This window comes from Sinohyriopsis cumingii, chromosome 7 (genome assembly GCF_028554795.1).
Source record: "Sinohyriopsis cumingii isolate HCF-2022 chromosome 7, ASM2855479v2, whole genome shotgun sequence".
Classification (NCBI taxonomy): Eukaryota; Metazoa; Mollusca; class Bivalvia; order Unionida; family Unionidae; genus Sinohyriopsis; species Sinohyriopsis cumingii.
The window spans coordinates 79,112,536-79,128,456 of record NC_142967.1 but is presented as its reverse complement, the minus strand read 5'-3'; the positions used below and the strand labels follow the sequence as shown (position 1 = coordinate 79,128,456).

The 15,921-nt window shown below is 32.6% G+C and overlaps 1 protein-coding gene across 1 annotated transcript in view; it reads right to left on the bottom strand.

Annotated features, from left to right (window-relative positions):
* Window positions 1–14,379, bottom strand: part of LOC149795598 (protein mono-ADP-ribosyltransferase PARP14-like) — an 86,238-nt gene extending 71,859 nt beyond the window's left edge. Inside the window, exons 1-2 of the mRNA XM_089965425.1 lie at window positions 13,080–14,379; window positions 9,054–9,332 (exon numbers count right to left, since the gene is read on the bottom strand). Of these exons, the coding sequence (XP_089821551.1) occupies window positions 9,054–9,332; window positions 13,080–14,199 (1,399 nt within the window). The 5' untranslated portion in view covers window positions 14,200–14,379. The remainder of the gene's footprint in view (window positions 1–9,053; window positions 9,333–13,079) is intronic.
* Between the last annotated feature and the right edge of the window lie 1,542 nt (window positions 14,380–15,921).

Genomic DNA, 15,921 nt, shown 5'->3' with positions numbered 1-15,921 from the left:
ATGTCTGGCAGTACCTTTCAGAATATGGTCATATTTTTAAAATTTCGGAAGCTACCTATTTTAAGTTTCGACATTTCATAAAATTCAAAGGACGTATTTAATTCCATCTCTTGACCAATATTGGATTGACCATCAGGAACACATATTACAATCATTACTTGGAAAGGAAGTTGTAATTCTTGGTAAGTCAAATTTCAGTTAATATAGCTAAACTTCAATGTTAGCTGAAACCTATAGGTATATCCAAGATATACATGTCCTTTCAGATTCTAAATATCATGAAAACACCTTTACCCCAAGTAAAAAAACATAGCAATTGGTGTTGTTTTTTCATCATGCTCAGCACTTGGTTTTGATATAAATTGTAACCAGTATTTTTGTTGAAAGATGAACGAAGACAAATCCAGGTGATCAATGTGCTTACCTTGTTACTCAGGATCTCTTAACATTATACAAAATATTTTGTATCTTATCTCATCTTAACACCTTGACTTGAAATCTGATCATTCGGCTTGTAAACGTATTTTGATATTTAGGTGGGAAAATGAAATTTAGGTGGGGAAAGCTGGATTTCAGCATTTAGTCATTAATTACAGGCTAAATCCCAGCTCTGATCATGTTTTAGGTTACTCAAAAACAATATAGCATTTGTTATTATAAGATTGCTATTATTATTATTTATTACAAATGCTTATATGAAACTTAGAGCCAATATGAACTGCATCCTGGTTTTTAGGGGATGGTAGAATGGACAGCCCTGGACATTCAGCCCAGTATTGCACATACACATTCATGCAAAATTCCAGCTAGAAAAGTTTGTGCATCATAACAATGGACAAAAGATCAACAGACAGGAAAAGCACAAACAAAGAAAAGGTATGCTTTGTAAAAGGGTTGAATTTCTTAAAGGAAATTAATAAAAAAATTGTAGAAGTCATCACAGATTCACATTTACAGACTACTGCGCTGATGAATAAGTTGGCTTTCGCTTAATTATTCTGATATAATGAAATGACCTGAACGTATGTGCATGTTTATTTTCTTGACAAACAACAAACATAAATTATGATAAATTTTTTTAAATATAAAAAATGTGATGTATCAACATGTACTGAATGCTGGCCAGAAATATACATCATCCTGAGTAATACCTAATATCGAAATTTAATCTAATGCCACTTCATGAAAATAACGTGTATCCCTCTTTCATTATGTATACGACATTTGACTGATACTGAACTGAAACTCTAATGTCCTTTGCCTATCACATCAATGTTGGTTTGTGTTACATGCGTGCACTAACAGTGATCAATAGTATGAGGTTTACATTAGGAAGATAACAACATTCAAATAATCACAATAAGTACCCAGCTACCCTAATTTTAAAACAAATGCAATAGGAAACACACATGGGGGTGGCGGTTGGGCTTAAGTACAATATATGTTTCTGTGTAGATGTTTGTTTAGGTGATGTACTAGAGTTTGGCATTGAGTAAATGGTAATCACTTTAGTCAAAAGCATATAAACCAACACAGGATAATAAAACATCAATGTAATTTATATTGAACTGGCTAGTACTTTGTACTGGGATGTCTGAAACCAATCGTTTATAGTAATGGTATACTAGTTCCTCATATAAGTCAGTTTTATGACTTTTATGAAATAATGCTCTTTTCATAAACTGTGTAAAATAACTCTCCATTTTAGTAAAGATGGAGATTGATGGACAAGTCACTTCTGGATACACTGACAATGACTTCAGCTGATAGGTCCATCTATAAAAAAACAAACTTAGACTTATATAATATAATAGCAATAGTTATAATGTGGAGAGAGAAATAGTTTTCTATGTATGCCAAAATTATTCTTAGATGATATGTATCAGTTTTTGATACCTGACTATACTCTTGAATTAAAGTTATGTCTGTACATGCACATTTGTAATTATATAAGTTTAATAAATTTCATAATATATAACAGTTAGTTTTACAGCGTATGAAGTTGTGTACGTTTATTAGGGTTTTCATATAATGGGTATTATTATTTCTGTGGTGAATGAACACATTGAAAGAAATGAAAATTTGATGCTTTAATTGGTGTCAAGTATGTTTGATTTAGTTGTAATCAGATGGCAGATGATGAATATATGTGATATAGCATTCAAGGTCACTTTTGATGAATAGCATTTTAGTCTTAAAAATTTTATTGAAGTTTCCAGAGCCATTTTGCTTGCATTGAAATGCCATAAATAATGAGCAGTATTATGCTGGAACGAATTGTTATCATAGTGTTTGTAGTTCTGTTGATATTTACAAACAAATCTGCATTCATGAAACACTGCAATAAGTTTTCCTTTCTCAACTCAATAAGAATATGCGTTATTTATCATTTTACTTGATGTGTATATGCAAGAATACAATCATGTTCACCCAACACTTTTGTGCCTTACATCTTTTGCATCCCAAGACAATGCTAGTCAACTTCAATTCATCCTATGTTTTTACTACATTTTCTGTATAATATTAGTAGTATAATACCAATAAATGGTCTCCTCACAGTTGCTTTTAAAACAGAGCCATACATATAATCATTCTTTAATCGATAGGTATCTAATAAAATGTTAACAAAACTTGTTCATGCAAAATAAAAATTGCATAATACAAAAGAAATGCTTTATACAACTTAAAATAAAATCACGAGTTCCTAAGAAAGGGAATCCTACCAAGAAATTAATATCTGAAATCAGGTACTACATCTCTAATATATTTAAGGACAAGTATTCAATTAAAAATTAAGATATATGCCTAGTAACAGAATTTCTCACCCATGTGACCAAGAAATCTAGGAGTTTTGCTAATGTTGCTTATCTTATCTCAGCCTGGCTGAAAACTTTTAAAAAGAAAAAACCCTTGTTGTCTTCTGCTTTGCCAGATGGAGTATATATATATATATATATATATATATATATATATATATATATATATATATATATATATATATATATAAGAACTTCGCTCATAAATCAGTTTCCCCAACTTTGTTAATACACCATACAAAATATTTTGAGACAGATACACATACAAGAGATTGATCTATTTGGTAGAACTGCAGAACCACAGGCAATACATATCACTGGTTAAAACAAACCAAATTCTCTCAAGAACTACTGCAAAGCCAGCAACAACCAGAGATGTGTTATGTCAAACTTGTTTTTATTATTCAAAACTTCTCCAACATCTGAATCTGCCCCAACTGAATCATAATGAGATTGCAAATGGAAACTCATGCACTTGCTATTTCACAAGATTTCCATGCAGCATGCCACTACACTAGTAATAGCGATACTTGTCACATTTTCAGGACAGAAAATACAGATTTCCAAGTAAGTCATGAATTCAAAATCTCTTCAAAGTTATTATATACCTAGTTAAAATTGTGCACCCAGTATTGTACTGCACGGTATCATGCTGATGCATACCACAGAATGTTTTCAAATTGACAAAAATTAGGAGTATATAAGCTATTAATTACTTATTGTTACTTTTATATGACATCCTTCAATTAAATGTCATAATACAGCAATAATATCAAATGTTTTTATTTTTCTATTTTCTAATGTGTGTACTCGAGTAATTAGTGTTCACAGACCACCCAATTGCCCTCATTCACATATTTGTATCAATGTTCTATATTTATACATAATAGCACATTGTTCCAGATGCTTATTGTGCAGTACTTCTAACATGTAACAATTATAACTTTTTTCTTTATTTCCTTTTTCTAAGAGCAGCATATAAAGCTATATTATACTGAGGTAATTATTCTTATTTTAATACAAGAGTACAATACCTGATGACTTTATATAAAGTGAGAGGCAATAATAGTACTTGCCTAATATGTGTTGAATCTGCTAACTATATTACAAACTTGCATGGTTCTTTTAATTGGAAAAATTGGATGAGAAAAATAATCTAAGTAAGTGTTTGTACCAAGACAATGAAATCCCAACCTTTGACTGGGATTTTCATGTCCTGGTGAAAAACCCCAATATAGATTCTATTATTCACACAACATATCACTGGAAAGATCACCCAAGTCTTCCTTGAGTATGCCATGGTACTGGCCAAAACAATCTAGATATTTATCCCTTATATGCCATATACAGCAGCTTGGAATGACACATCTGTTGCCAACACCAAGGTATCCATATGTCCATAAAATAAACTGCCTATAAGTAGCATGCCGTTTCCCCCAGTTGTAATCATTATCTTCTTCTGCTGCCAGAACAAAACTGCCTATACCTCTGTGCAACAAGGAGCACAACTTCATCTAAAACAACCAGGTTGAAGTCCTGCAGAAATTATAAAAAAATTGTCATTATAAAGTATTCCAAAAAGATAAAAGCATTAAATGTTCTGTGGGAAAATAATGATTCTCGTGTTATGCAATGAAGCAAACATATAATGATAAACAAGTGTTTCAATCAGCTGCTTAATTCACTAATAATAAATTATAAATAACAAAAATATTAACTCTGGATGGGCAATTGAGGCAGATTACAGTCACGAGACTTATGGAAAGTAGAACTACAAAGACACAATTTACCAAAAAATTACTTTCAGGAAACCTTGAATAGCAGTTTGGCATTATTTGTTTGCAGCACTGCTTTTCCTCATCAGTTGGCATTTCACAGCAGTTACTACATATGCACCAACCTGGTGATTCACCTCTTTGTCTTGGATGGTATCATTGTTGCTCTGTTGATGAGCCATTTATCACTTCAAAGACCATGTTGGGGTGCTTTTGGCATAACTGAACCTAAAGGTTATCTTTTCCTTCCTTTGTCAACTTTGGCTATGTGTTCCTATAAGAAATGAATTCAACATTATGAAAAAAACTGACAAAAAATAAATCATAAATTTATAAGTCTTAGTACAAAAGCTAACTGTAATGGGTAACAAAAATCATGTTTACCTTCAACTGATGATCTCTGGCTTCAGTTGTAGTAGCCACTTTTGTCCTGCTAAGTGATGGTCCTTTATTTCCTGTTCCTCTCCTTTGCCTTGTAACTCTTCTGCTCCTGACTCCCTTCCTGTACTTCTTCTACTTGACTCTCTTCCTGTACCCCTTCTAATAGACTCCCTTCCTCTAATACCTCTTCTTCTTCTAACATCTCTTATTTGATGCTGGTCTGGGCTGTCAGTACTGTCATGAATTGATGACGTCCGAGATACTGATTCACTTACAGTGTTATCTGAAACCTATAATTAAATCATGTGATAAAAGGCAGAAAAATCACAAGTTTTTCAATAATATGGGGTGGAAGCTTTTTTAAAATTAATTTTTATTTTTAATTGCACTTTTGTCGAAGCTAATACTTTTATCACATAACAATGTACCATATGTTTCTAACTGACATAGCCATGAAATGGATATTTATTTAGATGGGAGCTTGCCCACAACACTATTATTATTATCATTATTATTATTACTCAAGTGTAAAAACAAATGCACAAATCACATCGAGTATCGGATACGTGAGCCTGAGCTGGTGATGCAAATTTACAAGATAATCAACTTCATTCTGAGCCAAAGAGGTGACTTTAGCGAGATCTTTTAATAGTGGTTCTGATTGCAATGATACGAATTATCATATTTTTAGTTAGGTTATCTTGCAATATAACACAATCTCACAAACACAACAAGTAATGCGGAATGGGAATTTTAAAAAATGCCCCTTAACAGAACCCCTTATCATCATGATACTCCATCATATTGCCTTTTTTGCCTACTTGTAATTTATTATATACAATGAGAAATCTATAATCAATAAATATATTGCGCGTGACTATAAAGAACTAAGGAGAAGGACAGATGAAGAAATATGAAGAATAAGGTAATAATTACATCAAAAGAAAAACACGTTTACCTCAACTTCCATATTTGTTGACTTGCATCACGTGACACTGCAACTTCGGGTAATATCGGTAAATTCCGTTTCCACAAAATTAATTAGCAATCCGTATATCCGTAACTAGAAAATCATTACATTTTCATTGATTAAATTGACAGTTGTACACTTTATGAAGCTGAATGACATGTAATTACTCATTATTTGAACTATACTTTTCATAATATCATTCATTTGCAAGAACAGAAAAAGTCGAAAATGTTAGGTTGTATGCCTTTAAAAGGCAGGCATATATCTTAAGCTATATTGTTTACAACAAATAGCAGATGTAAAAATCGAAGCGCATCACTGCAGCAAAAAGGAGATAAAAAGATGAAACTCCTTAAAAGTCATAACAACATCTATCAGAATGTTAATATGCCAAATATCATCCAAATAATATATTGGTTGTGCTGTTTACAAATGATCATAAACATTAATGTGAAAACATTTTTTGATCAAGGATAATGAACTCATTTGAAAATGGCAGCAGTCAGACAAAACCCCAAAAGGCAAATCTACATTTGGAAAGGCAGTTTGAAATCTGAAAGCCAATTTTGTAAACCATAAATTCATTTATTTTTGTGGGTGTCAATTTTCATGATTTATTAAACAATGCTATTTTTGTTGGTATTTATATTTGTGGATCAAAGAAGAGGTTTTAATCTTTCCACGGAATGAATTCTTCACAGTCTGTATTGTAGAAACCACAAAAGTCATAAAACTTTGTATTTAATGAAAAAAGTGAATTCAAAGTATTACAAAAATCCTTAGTGGTTAAAAAGAAACTGAATGAGACTGGTGTGACCATACAACTTAAAAAATGAAAAACAATGATTTTCATGAACTTAGTAATGAAGGCTAAAGTAGCATATCAAACTGAAATTGTTGGCCATTTTGTACATAACTGTCACCTGTTGCAAATGAACAGGACAATGAAACAACCTTCATCCAGCCAGCCAGCCATCTGCACATGTAATCATTTCAATCCTATATGTAAAACACGCTCTGTTTTTACTCTTTTGATGTTTGGTAGGTGTTTGACCATTATAGGAACATCCACATACCCTTCCATCATTAGGAATGATTTTTGCTAGAATTATGACCTTCTTTACTCAGAACAGTAATGAACTGTTGTGTAAATCTTGTCTCCAACTAATATCAATAGGAAGAACAGAAGATAAAATGATAACAAGATCAACTTCTGATGAAAATGGAAAACAAAGCTTTAATCCATGGAAAGATTAAAATCTCTTCTTTGATCCACAAATATAAATACAAAAAAAAAAAAACCATTAGCATAATTATGCAGTCTACTCATTCCATCATGGTATAATTTTGCAGTATTCTTATTTCTTCATGGTATAATTATCCAGTCTACTTATTCCTTCATGGTATCATTATGCAGTCTACTCATTCCATCATGGTATAATTTTGCAGTATTCTTATTTCTTCATGGTATAATTATCCAGTCTACTTATTCCTTCATGGTATCATTATGCAGTCTACTCATTCCATCATGGTATAATTTTGCAGTATTCTTATTTCTTCATGGTATAATTATGAAGTCTACTTATTCATTCATGGTATAATTCTGTACATAGAAATCTTTCATCAATATTGGTTAGTTAGATTGACAGCTTGTTGACTTTGTTTCTGTTGTGTCTTTTTCAGAAACAGAAGCTGCCTATGCTGTTTATAAATAGTATTTTAATAGAAGTTCCATTTGGATTTGCAACAAAAACAAGACATGGCTTTCTTGAAGTACCACTATTAATGTCAGACATAACTGCATATCTTCCTCAAAGAAAATATATAATGAACAGTAAGCATACTGCATAATTACACCATGAAGGAATATGCAGGTTGCTTAATTATACCATGATGGAATAATTAGATTGCATAATTATACCATGAAGAAATAAGAATACTGCAAAATTATACCATGATGGAATAAGTAGACTGCATAATTATACCATGAAGAAATAAGAATACTGCAAAATTATACCATGATGGAATGAGTAGACTGCATAATTATACCATGAAGAAATAAGCTGGCTACTTGAAAAGAACCTGGTTGCCCTTGTTAAATTCAACAGACCAATCATTCAAGAGCCCTTAGGGTACTAAGAATACAAGATGTGTATCACCCTATCATTAGTGGTATATAAAGCAATGTATATCATCATCCCATTATCATGATACATTTTGGAAGAGAGTGTTAATAGTGTAAAATATTGGTAATAACTTTCTGTTTATTATTTAAATTATTGTATATTCCATTAGAGACAAAGAAATTTATTTGATTACAACAATTTTAAATAACTTGATGTTATGGCATGTCTTCAAAATTGACAGCAGCTATGTACAGATAATTAATCAAAGAAATCAAAGTAAATACAAGGAGAGAAAAGACAGTATCAGAGGAAGGTACTGCACATTATTCAATTATTTGTCTAATAACTTATTAAGAAACTAAATAAGTGTAAGACAAGTATATTGTATGTGCTTGACATGGTTTTCTTTTATATCTATACATGTAATATTGGGGGACCACCATATTCGAGAAATCATGCATTTACTTATTGTCCATATACATTTATTTTCATCAATGTACTTTGTATCATTAACCTTTACATTATATTAGCATTAAATATGACCATTGTGATGGAACATTTAAATAGTGTTTACACATATAGTCCCCATTTAAATAGTGTTTACCAATATATTCCCCATTTCGATAGTTTTTACCAATATAGTCCCCATTTCAATAGTGTTTACCAATACAGTTCCCATTTAAATAGTGTTTACAATTAAGTCCCCATTTCAATGTTTACTAATATAGTCCTCATTTCAATAGTGTTACCAATATAGTCCCCATTTCAACTGTTTACCAATATAGTCCCCATTTGAATAGTGTTTACCAATATAATCCCCATTTAAATAGTGTTTACTAATAGTTCCCATTTAAAATGTTTACCAATATAGTTCCCAAAGTACTAAAACAAACTGAATTATTTTACATCATTTATACAATATTCCAGCAAAAATGTTTATTCCTGAGGAAATATAACTTGAATTGTAGACTGAATTCAAATTTACCATTCATTGTGTCATAGACTCTTTCCTCTTCATCCATTTTAGCGTCTCTACTTAATCCTTTGTGTGATGGAACATCTGCGTTTTCTGTCTGAATCAGGCAGCGATGTTCCTTTTCAAGAGCCTTTAATATGCCTGTCTGCTCCTCTGACATTAATACTTCCTTGATCCCAATTCGCTTCAAGGTGTGCGACTTATTGATGATCTTGCTTGTTTTCTCTTTCCAAAGCTCTTTGGCTATTTGTATTCCTTCTGCTGTTCCTTTCATCATTAATCTGTCACCTGAAAATTGATCGGTTAGGACATCAGAATTTTAATGTAACTGATCTAATTTTATGTAACTGGTCTAATTTTATTTAACTAACATGAATGAAACCAAACATGTACAAATGAGATAGGTTTTTTTAATCATAACTAGTAAATACAGTGTCGCTAACATATTCATATCCAAGTCTCCACTTTTGAAAATAGCACATAGTATAGTAAATATTCACCATTTCTATATTAAAATTTTGTGATAAATGTAGTCAAGGATGAACTGTTGGAAATGATGAGTATTTGAATCTATAAACTCATAAAATTCATTATCTTTGCAGCTGGTCTGAAAGATAATAATTACCTTATAAGTGTGTAAATCAATACACATAATTAGTACAATGCATGTTTAGGACCAAAAATTTCATAATATTAAATTAATTCTTGCATTTGCCAGCAAATATGAAAGTAAAAAGGAATTAATTTAAAAAAATGAAATAATTGTACAGTGTAATTAATGCATGTTACGTACAGACCCTAGACATAAAGAGATTGAGTATTAGATTTTTGTATGCTGTATCTTGGAACAGGTTTTTCAACAGATTATCAAGCATAACAAAAACATCCTAAAAACCTTTCTCCTATACCAGTATCAATCATAAAATATATTGCAAATCATAAAACTGAAGTCTGCACACATTTTCAATTTTTGTGTGAAAAATAATTTTACAAAGTTAGCACTACATTACACGATTAATTTACAGTATTTCAAAGCATACATAATTCTAATAAAATGATGTATTCTGACATCTCACCAGAAATCACCCTTACATCATCAATTTCATCATGGCTCCCTCGCTTTTCTAAATATAAATTTCCAGGTCTTTTCCAGGATGAAATTCATTTTTTCAAGGTTAACATATGACCATTACTGAATGAAATTAAAGAACATTTTGGATTATAAAACATGCATTTTCCAAATCTGAAAATGTTTCTCTTTCAAGACTCTCCAAAATATTACATGTCAGAAAAGATGATCACGTACAAAACCACTAAATGAGTCCCATGAAAAAAATCTGACTATATTCCTATAAACTGGTATTTAAAGCCATTTCAATGTACAGAATACAAATCCTAACTTTTCTTTGCTTATCTGCAATATGTTGCTATGTGGAAACAACATAATGAGCATAAATTATTTTGTTTTCTTTCAAACTTTTAATTCTAAAGAATTCTAGAACAATATATGTGCATGTTATACAAAGTAAACATTTCCTATCACAGTATGAAAAAAAAGTATTAGAATCTTATCTTGTAAGGAAAAAAGTTTAACCCTGAATTTATGTGTGCCAGTAAAATCTCAAACAAGATTTTTCAACCAACATAAACTTCTTAAGATGATTTGGTTTTTAAAAAAATTCATCATTTAAAGACATTTACAAAAGGATTGAGTTAAATTTTGACAAAAGACCTTCAAAATTATATACTGTTGTATAAACAAGGACTGAATTTTCTGTAAAATCGACTAGTCTTCTTGTATTTCAATAAACCAGTCCCAAAATTTGTATTGATACATGGGCTCTAATCGTTTCTTAATATATAATAAAAGGGACGACAATTTCCCAGTTCTCCTCCGTTCTATTTAAGATCTGAAACCAATGCTTCAAGCTACATGTCACTGTGTAATAGTTTCGCACCACCAAAGTTCAGCTCAGAGATTTGAAATTTTCTAATCTATGTTTCCTCTGAATATTCCAACCCCATTTTTCACATTTGGACATTTAGGATGGAGTGTGGGTTCAGAGCAATTATATATACAAAATTGGAATCTTCCACCACCATAATATAGCTTACCAGCGGGCATAGCAAATTTAAGCTATGTTATATCAATTTATACCTGCATGAAATCAATAGGAAAATTATTTATTTTCTCAAAAATTGCAAGTATTATAATCGTTACATCTTTAATCCGCTCACAGACTGGACGAAAACTTGGCATAGACAAAACCTTACCTGGTACTCGCCATTTGTGTTAATAGTAACATGACTTGACAACTCTCACACAACGACATCGGAAGTCAAATATTCACGTGATATCAACAACCAACTCCTTTTTAATGTCGTTGTACAAAATTTCCAATTATATTAAATGAAAGTCTGATACCTTTTGTAAAAACCAGAAAGAACATAATTCTCAACATATTTATTTTGAGAACAACTTCAAGAAACTTGGCCAGTCTGATTCATCACGAACAGTAGTTTGGTTCCCTGCTTTGTATGCTCCCTGCATGAGAGAGCACATGTCAATGTGGTAGTCACGTGATACAACAAATCTCTGGAAGTTCATCTCAGAATAAATATAGAAAATTTTGTGCTCTTTCATTTTTTATTTTTATTACAACCAGTATACAACTTTAATTTTAAAAATTCCTACAATACTAGTATTTGAAAATGATAGTTGCGAGATTATATGTACTCGTGCGACTAGCAATCAAAATCACTAGTACCAGCTCAAATTTCATCAACACATTAGTTTTATTGTCTTTCAGCAGATTAAAGACGTAACAATTTTAATAGTTGCATATTCTGAGAAAATAAATAATTTTCATATTGATTTCATGCAGGAATAACTCAATTTAACAACGTTAAAGTTAGCTAGCCCATCCGCAAAGCGGCTATGCTTTAATGCCACCATGTTGGCCTCTTGTGATTCTAGACTGGTTTTCATACTTTCCATATGGTGGCGCTCACCAGATAATATGTACTTTTGAGAGAGTGACGTATGTAAAGTGAAGTAGTTCGCATTTAAAAGATGCACAGTGGAGAGAATGTTTGCATACCTCTATGCTACATTAATTTAATATGGATGATATTTCTTTTGGATATTTCTTTTGGATGTTGTACTTTTGGAAATTTTACATGATTTAAGCACACTGCTAACTAAAATGACTGCTTCCTTGTGTTAAAAAATCAGTCTGAATTAGTCTAAAGTACACTATACATAGCAGCTATTAAAATAGGGAAAATGAATTTTGCCATACTAGACAGTACCAGCTTCTGAAAGTGCAATGAATGAATTACCAAATATATAAAATGTAAAAAAAGTTATCAGCTCTTTTTTATACAATTTACCTCTGAAGTTCAGGAAGTGAAAATGACCAAGTAGAGCTAGCACTTTTTTGAAAGGTGCACATTTGAAGTAAGGCCAAGCTGTATACTCTATAACCCATAGTACACCCATCAATCATATACCAAAATAAAGGGAATTAAAGGTTCTTTGCATTATACCTAAGATATACAAGGTCTTTTTTAAATAGCCAGTATAACCAGTGAGGAAAGCCGGGGACATTCTTTTTCTTTAAAATCCGAACCCTATGCAAAATGCGAAACTGTATAGCGCCACCTATAAAAAAATGATGTGGATATCGAACTGTCTGTGAAACCAAAAAACTACCAGATGAATCTAATCCAATGAGTGTTTGGAGTGTCTCAACAAATATATTTATGCCAAGCACCCAAATGATCCATACTGCAACCTCCTAATATTCTGGTTAGAACTCAATAAATGTAACTCACGATCAGTTCAGTTACAACTCAATTGCCTAAGTGTCTCAGGCGTCAAGTTGTGGTGGAAAATTCCTGGGTTTTTCCTGACTTTTGTCAATATTTGCAAAATTCAATGACTATTCAGGGTTGGGAAAAAATTATCATTTCTCCCGACTTTTTATCGATTTCCCGGTACCATGGGAACCCTGTTTTCATGGTAAAACTCACCTTGCCAGGTTAACTGAAGATGATTGTCTCTACTATTCTCCTCTATTTCCTTGTAATCCTCTGGGCCCCAGAGAGTCTGCATGAATTTCTTGGTAATTGGACTACACTGGATCATCTCTTCAACAACCATGTTCTTTTTGATGAAATCTTTAAGTTCTTCTAAGATGTCTGCATAAAGACCTTCCATGCTAATCCAGATGATATTTGTTAGATCATTGGTAACAACAACATGGACTAATCCATCACATTTTGATGCTGCCTCAGCTTGATACATCATCCATTCCTCAGTGGTAACAAAGAGCTGTGCTGACTCTGACAATGGGATGTTTATCTCCATGACCATTTTCTTCATCTGGGTGGCAGCATATTGTGCACAGTCTGCCGGAATACAGTACACAAACACATGACCATTCTCAGTACTAACATCCCAATCAACAATCAAGCTATTTGTTTCCATCTCTTTAATAATGTAATTTCTAGGGGCACCTTCTTTAATGAACTGACTGAAATGGTCTGTGGAATCGCTGATTTCAAATGGTTCATCAAATTTTCTGAGTTCTTCAAAAATCAGCAATTTTGCATTATTTCTGTCCTCTGGAACACCACTCAACACAATTTCTTCAGATGACTGTTCAAAATGTACATCAAAGTCAGAGAACTGAGCTTTAAGCCTCTGAAAGATTCCATCCCTGTCAAGCAGACGTTTCTTTGCTGCAGACTTTAGAGGCATTTTTTCTTTCTCCACCCTTTCCATACGCTCAAGTTTCTCTTTTTTCTTCATTACTTCTCCATGGGTTGTTTTCACCTCCTCATAAAACCCAATCAGTTGTATATAATCTTCAAATCTTTCCTCTACCAGCATGGTCTCTTTACCCTGAATCACGGATTTAACAAAATCTATGAAATCTTTCCAGATTTTTGACAGGTTGGATATTTTTTCAATCTGAAATGTGCCAGATAAAAACTTGTTGAAATGCTCTTCTGCATCTTTTCTCCATGTGGTCACAAGCTTTCTGCAACCTTTGACTTCTGGGTTTAAAAGACAAGTTAGAAGCACAGCATCCTCTTGAAGCTCAATCCCAGCATACATCTCCATCATAGCCACCTGCACTGCTTTCATAGCTCTGGGAAATGATTGCAGGTATTTCAAAAGTATTGGAGCCCTTTTTTTCACAAATGGTTCAGGGATATTAATTCCATGAATGGCAGTGTTCCAAGCTGTCCATTTCTTGAATTGGTAATATGGAGACACATTCAGTGGGATGTTTTCTACTTTATGTTGTATGGCACACACTCGTTCTACGGCTGAAATAAGTGAAAGGAGTGTCATGATTTACAATATTTGCAATTACTAAATTTTATTAAACTTCACGCTTTAAAAAAACAGCATAAACCGAAACAATAAAGCTGTAAGAAAAGAGCAAAGTTCACCTGCACATGTAGAGATGCAAGACATTTGTATGTGTCAGTGCCAAATTATCAATACTAAGAGATCATGAAGACAAAGAGGTAAAGAAAATATGTCACAGTCAACATTTTTCTTATATATGGTACAACAGCACATGTACTCCAGAGGTATGCTTATATCTACTTTTATGGCTGTAAGACCAACAGGGTCCAAGAAACAGCTTAACATCATGAAACTGAGCTAACATTTCATCAAAATATTGGTAGGGCATAAAAGTGACAGCCTGGAAAAGGAAACGAGCTATTGAGTAGTATAATCAAAGTGTTACTTTGATCTTGAAGCAAGTGGTATGACTGAATACTGTTTATCTCCCTGACCATTGTCTTCAACTGGACTGCAGCATATTGTATATGGTCGGCTGGAATACAGTAGGCAGACACATGGCCATTCACAGTACTAACATCCCAATCTACAATCAAGCCATTTGCTTCCATCTCTTTAATAATGTAATTTCTTGGGGCACCTAATGCCCTAATGAACTGACTGAATTGTTCAGTGGAATCATGGATTATAAATGGTTCATCAAAATTTCTGAGTTCTTCAAAAATCTGTATTTTTGCACTATTTCTGTCTTCTGGAACACCTGTCAACACAATTTCTTGAGATGACTGTTCAAAATGTACAACAAAGTCAGAAAACTGAGCTCCAAGCCTCTCAAAAATTACATCCCTGTCAAGCAAACGTTTTTTTGCTGCAGACTTTAGAGGCATTTTTTCTTTGCCAACCCTTAAAATGCATTCAAGTTTCTCTTTCTTTACCATTACATCTCCATGGGTTGTTTTCACCTCCTCATAAAACCCAACCAATTGTATATAATGGTAAATTTTTTGCTCTACCAGCATGATCGCTTTACCCTTAATCATGGACTCAACAATATTCATGCAATCTTTCCATATGTCTGACATGATAGATATTTTTACAATCCAAAATGTGCTGGATAAAAACTTTTCCCATTTCTCTTCTGCATCTTTTCTCCATGATGTCACAAGCTTTCTGCAATCTTTGACCTCTAGGTTCAAAAGACAAGTTACAAGTACAGTATTCTCTTTAAGCTCAATCCCAGCATGCATTTCCATCATGGCCATCTGTATTGCTTTCATAGCTCTAGAAAATAATTGCAGATATTTCAAAAGTATTGGATCCACTTTGTGTGCAAATGGTGCTGGGACATTAATTCCATGAATGGCAGTGCTCCAAGCTGTCCATTTCTTGAACTGGTAATATGGAGACACATTCAGTGGGATGTTTTCTACTTTATGTGGTATGGCACACACTCGTTCTACGGCTGAAATAAGTAAAAGGAGTGTCATGGTTTACAATATTCATAATTGCTAAATTTGATAAAATTTCACACTTTAAAAATAGTGGAAAGAC